General features: G+C 40.3%; 1 protein-coding gene across 1 annotated transcript in view; it reads right to left on the reverse strand.

Moving 5' to 3' along the window:
- LOC102866626 (long-chain-fatty-acid--CoA ligase 4-like) overlaps positions 1 to 1,673 on the reverse strand; it is a 7,841-nt gene extending 6,168 nt beyond the window's left edge. Inside the window, exons 1-4 of the mRNA XM_006889912.1 lie at positions 1,160 to 1,673; positions 642 to 819; positions 233 to 342; positions 10 to 148 (exon numbers count right to left, since the gene is read on the reverse strand). Coding sequence (XP_006889974.1) covers positions 10 to 148; positions 233 to 342; positions 642 to 819; positions 1,160 to 1,510 — 778 coding nt within the window. The 5' untranslated portion in view covers positions 1,511 to 1,673. The remainder of the gene's footprint in view (positions 1 to 9; positions 149 to 232; positions 343 to 641; positions 820 to 1,159) is intronic.
- Positions 1,674 to 14,172: the final 12,499 nt, after the last annotated feature.

The raw sequence follows: 14,172 nt of genomic DNA on the forward strand, positions 1-14,172 counted from the left end.
TTTACTTACCATTTTCTGGCTTGGAGCCCAACTCTTCTACCGATTGCATGCTGTGAATCTCAAATCCTTCAGGGTACTCAGCTTTATTGATAGTCTTATTGTCCACATAAATGATATGTTTAACAGAGTTGACATTTAACAATGCAGTCTGTTGGGTGGAAACAAAACCCAGGTATTAAATTTGCATCTGTTATTTTTAATTTAACTTGTCAGAAGCATATTTCATATTTACCTTAAGCTTGGTTTCTAGAAGCTCAGCACTAGTAATCACATAAGAAGCCTCAGATTCATTTAGCCCATGAACTACTGCTTCTTCGCCAAGTGTGGCATATAATGTCACAACTACATAAAAAGAAAGAGGTAAATTTAATACAGCTTTTGATGACAGGCACGCTTAAAGACAAAGGCATTTTCTAGTTTTATTTTTATTTCATAATCAATATTTCATATTGATGTCTCTGAAGAGTTAGTCCAAAATTTTCCACAATCTCAGGATTCTGGTCTAAATCTGGAGAATGTCACAATTAGTCAAACATCTGTCAATTAAGGTCAAAGGCTACGTTGAAAATACCTACATTGAAAGCCAGGGCAACTCAGGACAAATTTTACATGCACTTCACTTCAAAACACAAGGAACTTACGAGGAAAGTTGTATCTAAAGCATGTCTGTGCCGAAATCATCCATTCCGCCCTGGTCTCACAGAAAATGGCAACAGTGGTCTTTGCTTTCAGTCCCAGTGCAGTGAGTCCACGACCAAAGTTGCTCACTCTGCAGTTGACGTCAAGATAGCTCATCCACTTATAATTCCCAAGAATGACCTGTTGATTGAGACATCCCCTAATATTAGTGCATTTAAGCAAACAACTAAAATACTATTCAAAGTACAGAATGTTAAATAAGTGTAAATGAATAACCAAAACTTCTGAAAAATTACATAGCACTGTAACAGTTGTGCTAAACTAAAACATCTAGGCAGTTCAAATCCACCAGTGGCTAAGAGAAAAAGATGATCTCTTTTCCTGCAATTTAAAGTCTTGGGTTTAAAGAAACCCAAGCTCTGAGTCAATTCCAACAGCTGAGAATGAATGTTAGCATATTGAAAAAGCCAAATGAAATTCCAATGAAACCATCCAATCACATACACAGAAAAGGCTTTACCTTCTTAAAAACTTTTCCATCTGACTGAATTTCATCTTCTTCACTTAGGAGTTCCCTGGTCCCAAGGCATTCCTTCTTTCCAAACTTGGACACAGTATGATCAAATAATTTATCCAGAGTGTCTGCTCCCGGGATGTCTATGACAGCTAGCGAGTCGAAGTGTGTGACAGCGCGATATGGACTTCCAGGTTTGTCTGAGATGGGCTTAGCTTTTACTCTCTTTGCCATAGCGTTTTTCTTCTTGGCATTGGTAAGAAAATACCATGGAATAAATATAAGGGCACTGTATATTGTTATTAACAAGTAGATAGGCAGCAAAACAATGGTGAGCACATTTAACTTAAGTTTCATAGTGGAAAGGCTTCTAATGGTTATTTCTTGTTATTCTTTGGCTTCTTAAAGCCTTATTTTGCTGAAGGCAATTATGGAAGCAACAGTAAGAATAGCAGTATAGCCAAGGCAGTTCAATTTTAATGATAGATAAAAGTTAGTAATCTTTGGAAGTCGATAAAGTACACCTGTAGGTGAAAACAATGAACCAGGCAGAGGACAGGGGAAAAAACAAAACAAGAGTGTTAAGTTGATAGCACCATTGATTTAAAAACTTATTGATAAAACTTCATGATAAAGAATTTTGAAATAACTGGTCTGAATTATAGGCATTTTCCATTTATAGTGCCCTAAATGTGTTGAAATTAACTTACTTGCTACCCTCCAAATTGGAACTGTCTATTTTGTGCTCAAAATTGTACCAGTTAGACAGCTGGGAGTAATAGCAGAAATCTGCTAGGATTGGGAGGGGGGGGGGAAATGTTCCCAAAGAAAAGGAAGTCTGGTATCCTGGGAGGAAGGGATAAGCTAAACTAAATCTGGGTCATAACCTCTGCACTTGCTATGAAGTGCAAGGCTGTTTTTGCACTGGTTTCATCTGTAAAACAGGTACTATTTGTGTTCACATTGTTTCATGAATCCTTCATCTTACGAAGCTTAATTCCACAAGCACCCTCAAATCCCTTGCTTCTCATTCTCAGCCAAACCAGAACCTAATTAAATCCTACTACCTACTCACCTACTCAGCACCTGCACATAAAAATTGAATCCTTTACAAAACCACTCAAAAGCTAAACATGGATTCCTACTCCCATTCCATTCCATATAGGACAAGCAAAAGCAGGTACTTCTATCTTGCTGCTCATATAAGATGAAAGTGTTCAGTCCATCAATGAGTGGAAAGAAAATGTGGTATAGCCATACACTGGTATATTATTCAGCCATAAAAATGAAATGCTGATACATGCTACAACATGGATGAATGGTGAAAGCATGCTAAGTGAAGCTAGACACAAAAGCAGACTGGGTGGGTGCCAGGGTGTACAGTTGCTCTGGGAGTAAAGACAATGCCTCGGAATTGGTCTAGGTGGTAGTTGCAAACACCTTTGAAATGATAGGCTTGCAGCTATATTGCAAATGACCCTGGTTTGATCAATAGGTGAGAGTGTATGAAGACACACTGGTATAAATTTTGAGCACTGATCTGTCCTATGTCCTAGAAGGCATTTTTAGAGGCAAAAATTTTTAAAAGTCATGCTTGAGGTGCCTCATAAAGCCTAAGAGTAGTGTAGATGAGGTGTAATCTAATGATCTAATGATTTCATTCCAGTTACTTCAAACACTGAGGTAGTTCAAGACAAAAAGCATTAGTGATACATTTAGCAATAAATTAAGCTCAAGTACAGATAGCAAACAAAGAAGCAAAGTAAAGAAGCCATTTTCCCAGAAGCATGTGACCCAACACCAATTTGAAAGTGAAAAGGAAATACTGAACTTGGTTAGTGCCAAAATTCCATTAGAAATCAAAGTTCCAAGATACAAGAAAAAGTTCTAAGAGATCAAAGAGATAGACAGAGTAAGCCTCTTGTACTTTAAGATCATATTTCTAAATAGATGTTGCATCACTAACACTTTTGTAAAGGGGTGGAGTGCTGTTTTAAAATTTTTACTCTCATCCACACACAAAAACTTTTTAATACAAATGGTTTTAAAACATGTGTAAAGCTCAAATACTATGCTAGAAAAACCCTTACATTGTATATCACAATATGTACATTCTATATTAGAACTCCCAAAATTGAAAGAAAGGCAGTAATATTAATTTTCCCCTACCTGACAGGAAAGACTAATTCAGAGAAATCAGTTGGTCAGGAGACTCATTTGACTGAAATGGCTAATATTGCATGAACTTATGCAATCAAAGTTTATACATTATGCATTAGTTATAATACATAAAGTAAAAAAGAGTAAACATAAAGAGTAAAACAAATCCTATACCAACACACTACACCTGCATATTAAAAGCATGTCACAGCTCCCTGACTGATTTGGGTGCGTCTCACAAGATTAATAGAACCTGTTTAATTCATCACCTGAAGAGGTATTAATGTCTGAAGTCGCCATCCTGCCAGCCTCTTGCCAGCTTTTCCCAGCAAAGAAAGCACCTCAGCAGCCATGTCGAAGATGCTCCTTCATAATCTAGTCTAAGTTCCCTCCCATAACGCCTTAAGAACATCCCCAGCATGCATCAGATAATGTTTTTTTCTAGGTCATCGAGTGGCATAATTGGAATCCTATCTATAGATGTTGAAACCAGAGTTTGAAACAGGTTCGTTCCAGCTCAATCCCTTGCTGAGAATTTGCATTTCCACCCCAGATATACTGAATCACAACCTAAAACACAACATTCTGACTCAGGATATCTAGGATGGAAATGCAAATTCTCCTCAAGAGGTAATTCCTGGTTGAGAAGATATTAGCAAACGCTGCTGCCTAGAAAACTTCCGAGTTTCCAGGGTACTGTCTGTAAGCTCCTCAACACAATTGGCCAAAAATTCCTGACAATGCCTTGGGCAACTCCTACTCGTCACTTTTGTAATTTTTTTTCCCCCAGCCAAGTCTAGACAGGCTATAGGCCTAGTTTGTTGGGGTTTGTTTCTTTCTCACTTTCTATGTGTGTGTATGTATAAGCAACATTGTGATACCTGTAAGATGTGAGACAAATGGAATAAAATAACCTCACGGTCTATTTTCTCATCTGTTTCTCATCTCATTGATCAAAATTTTCAGAGATCAGACCAGAAGAGTATTTAAAGGTTTTTAAAGAGGATGGGTCAGTTGACACTAAAAAGCACAACAAAATTCCTACAATTTACCATCTGTATAATTTCATAGAATCAAGGACATATTAAATGTACTCAAATTAGAAGGCTATAGTTCCTAGACAATATAGTTCCTAGATTTCCTCACTTGACCACATACAAACTTTTGCACTGGTCAGTGTTGGCCTGAAAAATATGTTTGGGAACACAAAATCATAGTAAGGGTAATATTATGCGATTCAAATTTTAGGTGCTTTGGCACCTAAAGTACCACTTTCCCCTACAATGAGATAGATATTGGGAAATGCAATGTCCCTAGAAAGAGCTAATGATTAAATATTTTAAGGTGAGACAAATAAGAAATAATCACTAAATTACATTAATCATCCATTGTTGATGAACTATGACTGACTTATGACTATTGTCACACACTACATTAAACAGTTAATCTCTTAATCCTTAGAAAAATTCTGTAGAACACATATTACTAAGCTCTTTTACAGATGCAGAAACTAAGGCAAAGGGGAGCTGAGTAGGTTACCAAGATCACACAGCTGATAAGCCTCAGTTGCTGAAACTGGAATTTATGATTCCATTTTTTAATTCAAAGGGTATTTCAAGCATCACTTGCTCTTTTATAAGTGGCAAATTTAGAAGGTGCACAGGGTTTTCCTGTATTGCTTTTCCATATTGTGTTTTTAGCACAAATATTGGTAGGGTTTTTCCACTATTAAAAGTCAAGTTGCTCGTTAATATTGTTATTTCTTACAAAGCTGATAAGACAAATTTAGAAATTTCAAAACTTACAAAATTTCTTCTTTCAAGAAGAACACGTGACAAAAGCTTCTGTGGCAAAAGCTGCAGAAAAAAACAACATGCATTAGTTATGGTGGCATGAGAAATGAACTCACATTGGCTATGTCTGCAATAAGCTAGGAAACAAAAACATTTCAACATTTCAACAAGTGTCAATCACAATCCTAGTTGGCTAAGATGTAACCTGATTGCTATAGGTATGGGGGGGGGGGAATACATGGAGGTGGTGGAAAAGCTTCTATGTATGAAAATAAAGTTTCCAATACTGATTTAGAGATTTTTCAATACTGAATTAGAGATTTCAGTTTACAAGGCTTTCATTAAAATTCAAGGATCTGAGCAATATGTGGAGGAGGAGTTGGTTGCTTTACAAGTGACCTTGACTAGACCTGTGTACGTTTCACAATATTCCCGGAATTTACATACTGGTTTTTTCAAAACCAAAAAAATCCTGACAAGTATTCACACAGAAATACAAAACGTATTGCTCATTAAGCACTCAGGGAGGAACACCTTTGCAAAAGTACCACTTTCCCCTACAATGAGATAGATATTGGGAAATGCAATGTTTAGAAACAGTTAATATATGGTCTACTTCAAAGGTAGTACTCCCCCAGGCCCACTGCAATTATATCCATCATTTCTATCATGAATTAACAGTTTACTAAAACAGCAAGAAGCTCTGGTGGCCTAGTACCTAGTAAGGTCAAAAGGCAGGAGGTTCAAATCCACCAGCTGCTCCTTGAGAGAAAAATGGCATGATAGTAGAGAGTAGCAACTGCTTATCTATAATGTACCACTGGGTGGCGTCTGCGGCATTGGCTACCTTATTCAGATACGGAGCCAGGAGGCAGAAGTAATCAGATTCCCTTTCAGAGCTCTGATACAGCAATGGGAAAGTACAATGTCAAGTTCCTGTGTAGATCTTAAGGATGTTTATCAGAGACATCTGGAAGGTGAGTCTGTCAACATCTTTGCTTAGCCAAATGGTGAGTCAGCTTGAGCTACAGGCCACGGATTCTTAGAGGAAGAGTGAGGTCTGAATAACCTGGCAAGCTTTTAATTGTGATTAGGCTGAACCACAGGAAATTGCCAGGGGATAAAAATAAAGAAAAGGTGGATGAAGGGTGTACTATCTTTTGAAAATTCTAATTACTCGAAGGAATGTGTTTTTAGGAATACTTTTAAGAGGTCCCCCATGTACAAACAGTGGAATACAACTGTGTTATACCATCTAAAACCACAAGAGATATAACGACAGGGATCATCCAATTATACCTTTTACTGCTTAAACCAACAGCTGTCCTGACCAAAAATGGATGACTTTATTTCAGCTAATCTAATATATCATCCTTAAATTAGGCAATGATATGCAATAATTCAATCCTCCTTGAGACATCGAATGGCTGTAAAGATAAGGCAGTTTGCTTTTCTCCAAAAGCAAACCACAGATCACTTTGAAGACAATCATCTTACCATGTATTTTGAACTCTGGTGTGCCAGAGTCTAGCCAGACTCGCAAAGTTTCTAATCCATCTTTTCAGATGCTATGTTTACAAGCAGCTGCAGACTGCTTTCCTTGGGTTCCCAACCTTTTTAGTCATGACTGAATTTTTAAGCTCATTCACCAAGTTCCTGTTTCCTGAGATGTATGTGTTCAGCTTTCAGTGCATTTGAGAAGCAGAAATGAATACTCTCAGCAAAGTGGATGACTGCCATCTTAGCAGGATCAGCTTTGACGATTTTGACAGGTTTTCTTGTATGACTCCTCAATCATGGGCCCCCCAACCTTTATAACTACTTTTTATAGTTTAAGAAAATTTTAAATACACAAGGAAAATTACTATGAGGTGGAGGTCAGACATACTGTTTGTTATGTCTGGTTTTCAGGAAAAACATTATACAACATGGGGAAGCCTTGAGAACATTATGCTAGCTAAGTGAAATATGTCAAGTCACAAAAGGACAAACACTGTGTGTAACACTGTAGGACAGACATGGGGAGGTTGAGAAGGAATGGGGAAAGAGTGGCTAGATAATGAACACTGCATTAGAACAGATGAGGGGAAGAACTGTTTGAACATAATGTATTAGGCATTATATGTATGAGAACAATCTGGAACAAGGGGTGCATTGTGGGTAGGCTGAGACAGAGAGGGAAGGGGGAGAATGTGCCACAAGGAGTAAAAACACAGTCTAACTCAATATGCATTTCTCTGAACAAACCACGTTTGTTCATGTACCATCTACTTTTTTCTGGTATGTATTGTTTTTCTTCATACCTATTATAGGATTCCTGGTATTCAATCAAGCTGGAGTCAATCAACAAACTCACTCAGCATTTAAGCTACCAACAGTGAATCTACGAGCTAGTCTCCTCGTCTTACAGCCTCAGATTTCCGTTACAGGGTGGTCATGAGTCAGAAAAGACAGCAGTAGGTTGGGTTGGGTTATTTTGTGGACATGACCCACAGTACCTTTTCTTCTTGCCATGTGAGTTGGAACAGTTGGTTAACTGAAAAGGTCACAAGCTGATCATAAAAACTATATGCATGACTTTTTATTGCATCTTCAATCTTGTAAATGTACACATATTCATCAAGCTTTGGTATAGGGCCAAATGATCATGACCTTTTCCTTTGGCTTCAGGCCCACTAATTACAGATTTACATTCTTAGGATAGAATTTCAAAGTGGGAAAGTACTTAAGGACCCTGAGACAAAGGGTCATCCTACTATGTATTTAAAGATCACAAAGCCATTCCAAAGCAAGAATATTGCTGTTTTGCTTGCCTCTTTTATTACTCACACCTGAATCCCCAAAGAACTGTTATCTAACTGCATGGGTCCCTTTCGAGTCACTATTTGTCATACCTGGACATTCTGCATGCTTGTTGAAAGAATTTAACAGTTCTTTCTTTACTGTAGCTTTTCCTTACTGTAGCTTCTAGCTTAGTGTTGTGGTTTTTTACAATTGCAGAAAGAATGACTTCACAATATGAACACATTCCTCTTAAAGAAAACACTATGGGAATGTGACTAAAAGGTGCTAAGTTGCCTTATGTCAGGGGTCAATAAAGAGCCAGCTAGTAAATAGGCTTTCCAGACCATAAGTCTTTCAGACTGAACAAAGGAGAACTATGTTACAGAAATGAATACTCACTAACTTTTACCTCCAAGCCCTTCATTATATGATCACAGATGCTTCCCAAAATTCCTAAGTCACCTTTAAAGATGGAGTAAATATGCCAGCTACACTATCAGACTTATGATTCATAATTTCATAATTTTAAAAAGTATACTTGAGAACAACAAATTCGTACCTCAGATTGTTATGTGACCTCAGATTACCAGAACTCTTGATAAAGTACTACACAGTTTAGCCAAAATATTTAATTTAGAAAGTGAAACCAAAAACTGTATGTGCGTATTTAATCTTAAAATATTCATTTGAATGGTCTGTTTTGCTCACCTGGTAAAATACACATCTTTTAAAGGCACAAAAAAGGCAGCCATTTTTATAAGTTAGAACATATTTAAGAATGTGCTCTAAAACCACCAAGGTTATTTATTCAGAGGATACAGCTATCAAGTCGATTAACTTGATGGTACATAAAAATGGAATTTTAAAAGGGGAGCTCTGGTGGCCTAGAGGGTCAGCTATGAGTCAGTTCTAACTTGACAGTACAAAACAGACACTTCGGTGAGAGAGAAAAGGGAAGTTAAAAAAATATGTGTTGACATTTGGTATCTATGACATTCTCTGTAATACTTCATTTTAAGAGATAGTCTTGAATGTGAAGGGTAATTTTAAATTTTTAAATTTCCCATCACTGAAGTGAACATAAAGTAAACAGATATACTAAACAAAATGTATCCAAATAACTACCTCAAGTAACAAACAGTAACAATTCAATTAGAAAACTAAAGAGGAAATACAGATCATTCTGCTGACTGAAACTGTCAACTGGAGATCATTAAAAGACCCCATCAATTACTGGCAAGGAGGTGGAGAATGTCCATTCATCCTCTGCAGGATGATAAATAATGATAATAAAATGGTACACTCCACTATGGGAAATCCCTAACAGGCAATGAGCAAATAGTTGCACTCTTGCACATATAGCCTTGAAAAATGGAATTTTCTGTTCACAGAAAAACAATATTTATTCATTCATGATGGTCATGAAACTGGAAAGAGGCCAGATGTCCTTTGAAGGGTGAATGATTAAGTAAACATCGGTATATCCATATCATGGAATACTATCCAGAAATAAAAAGGCATACACTGTTGACATGGGATACGTTCCCTAGACAAATCTTCAGGGAATTAGTTCAAAAAGCCAAAGTTACATGTATGATTCCATTTATACTGCATTCTTGAAATGACAAAATTTGTCATGGTGCCTAGTCGCCAAGGGACAGAGGGAAGGAGAAGGCTGTGGCTGTAAAGGGGTAGCACTGGGGATCTTCATGCTGATCAAATTGTTCTGTTCCTTGATGATGACTGACTCAGAGCGCATAGCTGATCTTCCAGCAGGTTTTCCTGAGGCTATAAATCATCCAGGAGATTGCTTATCCTTTTCCCTTAGAGCAGCTGGTAGATTCCCTTACCACTAGGCCTCCAAAGCTCAATGTGAAGGTATTTGAAAAAATTTGAATAAAGGAGATTAAAATATTAACGTATTAACTTCAGCCTTTCAGTGGTAAAATGACACGTCACTGGGAGCTTCGGTGGCCTAGTGGTTAGAGAAGTTGGGCTGCAATCCTGAAGGCATGTGGTTCAAATCCACTAGCTAGCTGTTCCACGGGAGAAGTATGGACAAACTTCCTGTGAGATTCAATGCCTCTGAAAATCTGGAAGGTCCACTATGTGTTGGTTCTGACTCAAGGGTACACAACAGCAACTGTTATATAAAATGTTACCATGGACAGGGAAGAAGGGTTAGAATCTACAATAAAAATATTTTAAATTAAATAAAGTAAAAAAACAAACCCACCCCAATTCAAGGTATTCAGAGGCAGTAAAGTGCACTGGAGGATATTGCCCATCTTTCTCCCATGAAGCTGCTGGTAGATTTGAACCAACAACCTTTGGTGACAACCAAGCCCTTTCTGACTTGGCCAAAGCTTTTATTTTTGCTTCAAGCAATTGAAAGCCAAGCAAAAGAAAGGGGAGAATACCAAAGAAAATCTTTAATGAAATCTCCTTACCTTCCCCATTCGTTTATATGATTTGACTGTTATGTGCTTGCGACTTATAGCGACCCTATGTCCAACAGCTCTGAACCCTGCTCTATCCTGTGGCAACCTTACTGTCTGACACACCTACCCTCATTAACCAGTCAGAGTCAATCCATCTCATTGAGGGTCTTGCGCTCTCCCTCCACTGGTAAAGTATCAAGGTAAATTGAGTCAATGAGTCAAAGAATGAATGATGCTTGCATAATTTTTTAAAGTTCCTAGCCAACCAATAAGGTAGTCTCACAAATCACAAAAAAAAAATACTTTTACAATAAATGAAACAGTAGATTTCTAGATCATTCTGTCCAGCCACCAGGATGCTTATTCAACAGATTCCAAAGCTAATACAGGTAAGTAAGTCTTGCAAGGTTATAAAACTGGCTGGGACTGGAACCTGACTCCCAATTCATTTCTACTCAAAACACATTTTAATCTGACTCATTTTTAGAACAGGTACTGGGAGCTTTTCTCCACCTACCCCAACCTACCCTACCTAAAACATTTACATCAACTCACTTTTTCTAAATCAAATTATTGGAGCTTTTAGCTGTACCATTACCTTCTCTCATGGATTTTTTTAAAATAATTACCTCTTATACCAGGACAAGGCACTTGTCTATACAGACAGTTTACTGTTTCAGGCCCCATCTAAATGGCAGATGAGTCAATTCTTAGGAATATTGCACATCTCACACCTGAGGGTACGTTCATGTCTTACTAATCAAGCAGAATTAGACTTGTGAGGGATAACTTCCAGTTACAAGCAAGCATGCTGAAATAGGAGTTTAATCAGGCTCCATCTCCGTTACGCGGCAACATGTTACGGAGCAGGAATTCAGAGGTTCTAGAATCAAATGCTAGAAGGAACCTGTGCTCTAGTCTAACATCCTCATTTTTGCAGAGGAAATTGTAGGGTTGATTAAACCAGCAGCCAAGGAAGCAAACTGCTTACATTTTCCAAGGGATTTAAATGCCATTTTACTCTTCGTGGGCATCTCTTTCGTCGTTTCTGAGTGCGAAGACTAAACGACTAAAGCAAATCCATTTTAAGGGGGTAAGAAAAAAAAATGTCTTCGGAGGATATGCAGAAGTGATGAGGAGCAATGACGTCTTAGTTAAAATATGTAACCCCCTGACGGGGTTAGCCAATGAATCATGTTCTCCCTAGATTGTGCTGTGTTCTATCCGGCACTCAAATGAGAGGAAGAGGAAGTGAATAAAAGCTTATACTGAAATACTCGGCACTCGCTGAAAGCAAGGATGTAGGCAGAAAGACCAAGGTAAATAAGATGATGCGTCTGCTTAAACCCAGCCGCTTAAGCATACGTAAATGCAGACGCAGAGATGATGTGCGAAGCCAGAGCATCTCTCAAATTGCAGAGGGCAAGATGTTTCTAGGCACAGTGAGACCCCTCATCCCTCAGGCTACAGGGAGACTAGGGGGGCCCCAAAGGTCTGGCGAGCACTTGAGGTTCTCCGGTTACAAGAGTCCTAGCAAAGCACATTACCCTTTTCAAGAAGATGACTTCTTGCCCTCTGGGAAGCGGTGAGCAGCAGGAAGAGGCAGGCTAGGAACCCTAGGAGCCTAGACTCCAGCAAAGGGGAAGACTGAGCGACCTCGGGTATCTGCCTGTCCCTACATGGAGGTGGGGGGGGGGAAGGTGGGCAGCCCGGGCTTAAGACGGAAGGGAGCCCATTTCGGGAGCTGGAATACCCACTTCACCTTCATTCTAGTTCAGCGAGAGGCTGGCGGCCCAGCTGGCGCCAGAGATCCAGAAAACGACAGCGGAGAGAGAAGGGGGTCAGCGCCTCACCACTGGGGTTACTCACCACGTCTTCTGAGCCGGCGGCAGGAGCGATGCACTCGCGATGCTCAGGGAGAGGAGAGGTATGCTCTGGAACACCAGGAGCTGCGAATACTGCAGAAGCACCTCGCAGGCCGAAGAAAAAGGCTCAGCAGCGCGCGCGCACTAGGGAGGAGGCGGAGGCGGGGCGTGGCGAGGGGCGGTGCGAGCCCGCAAAAGACGCGCCCGGAGGGGCGGGCGGAGCGGGGGCGCGCGGTGGTGTGGCTGAGCCCGCCGAATCGCGGGCGTCCAAACACTCGGCCCACCCACACGCCCGCCTCCGCTCGCCCGGCGACGTCACTCTCTGCCAGCCCCCCCCCAGAAGACGGGGCCGGGTGGCTTCAGGCTGCTTTGGGAGCGGCACTGCGGAAGACCCCTGACGGCTAACTACTGCCAGATCTGGCTGGTAAATGCCCTCTGGGGTGTTTTAGGAAGTCCTCACCTGGATCCCAGTTCAGGGTGGTGCAAGGTGGTCCCAAACTCGCACCTGTGCCTAGTTCCTATGTCTCCACCCGAGGATGAAAGTTACCCTCAGGTCATGCTCCAGCTGCCCTTTAGAGATACTCATCTTTGGACTCCTCAGCCCTTCCCTTGGATAGCGATCTCAATACCACTCCTTAACCTTTTACTGCGCTAGGACCACCACTCCCTCTTCACTAAAGATATGACTCAGGGCTTTCTCCTTGATGCCTTTCGCTTACATGCTGGTTGCTGTTAGATGTTTTTGAGACGAGTACAAATCCTTAAGGGCCCTGTGAGCAATGGATCTGAACCCGGTCCTGTCCTGTGCCATCCTTATCATCTCTGACATGTTCCAAGCCATTGATGCAGTCACTGTGTCAGACCAACTGCTAGAATGGCAAGAGTCCACACTGCAAAAGGAAGAGTCATAGCAATGTTGTGATATTTACTGGTCCTGGTGGTTTGATTATGAGCCAGCTCTCTCAATTCTGTTCCCAAGATCCAAGACATGGCTCTGTTAAAAATAAAATTCCGGTGAACTGTCTCAAGACTTCAAAAGACACAGACCGTAATTGCAAATGAGATACTACAAGCTGCCAAGTATATACTACCAAATTAAGTCATGTTCCAATAATATTCCAGTGCCCTGATGCATAATGGTGGCCTAGCTGCTGCTTCCTGCTGGTAGTGGACATTTATTTCACTTTACCTCAGGTGACTCTTATTTTCCGTGAAAATTTTATTACCGAACAAATTGCTGGTTTCCATTTCCACAGGAAACGTGTGTGTAAAGGAAGCAGCCCTAGTGGCACAGTGGTTAAAGTGCTCAGCTGCTAACTGAAAGGTTGGAACCCACTGGCTGGTCTTGTAAAAATTTACAACCTTAGAAATGCTCGGAGGCAGTTCTAGTCTGTCCTATAAGGTCGCTATGAGTCAGGATGACCTCTACCACATTGAGATTAGCTTTAGTGACATTGGTTAAGCACACAGCTGCAAACAATTCCTAAAATAATAATAGTTTTAGAATAAGAAACCACTACCATGGAGTGGAATCATAGTACCCTCCATCAGTTTATCAGGCTGTAGCTGTTTAATGGAAGAGATTGTTTATCTTTCTCCTGGGGACAGAGTGACTGGCTGATGGACTTGAACCTCTACCCTTTGGGTTTGCAGCCAACACACAACACACTATCCCACTGTTACTTGCTTTCTAGTCAGAACTAGTGCATGTTGTACAGCCTTTGAGTTGGCCCCTTACCAGTAGGCCACCAGAGCTCCCTACTAGCCCACTGTTGGGTACCGGCATCAGAACCGATCCAAAGCTGATCCTCCAGCAGGATTTCAGAGTCAGTAAATCCCTGGGGAGAAGACTGCCCATCTTCCTCCCATGGAGCAGCTAGTAGGTTCGAACTACATACCTTTGCGTTGACAGCATACCTCCTAACCCATTAAGCCACCAGAGCTTTCTGTTAGCCCACTAAGAATTCTTTTTTTTA

This window comes from Elephantulus edwardii, unplaced genomic scaffold, assembly GCF_000299155.1.
Source record: "Elephantulus edwardii isolate Elephantulus edwardi_28Jun2011 unplaced genomic scaffold, EleEdw1.0 scaffold00083, whole genome shotgun sequence".
NCBI lineage: Eukaryota > Metazoa > Chordata > Mammalia > Macroscelidea > Macroscelididae > Elephantulus > Elephantulus edwardii.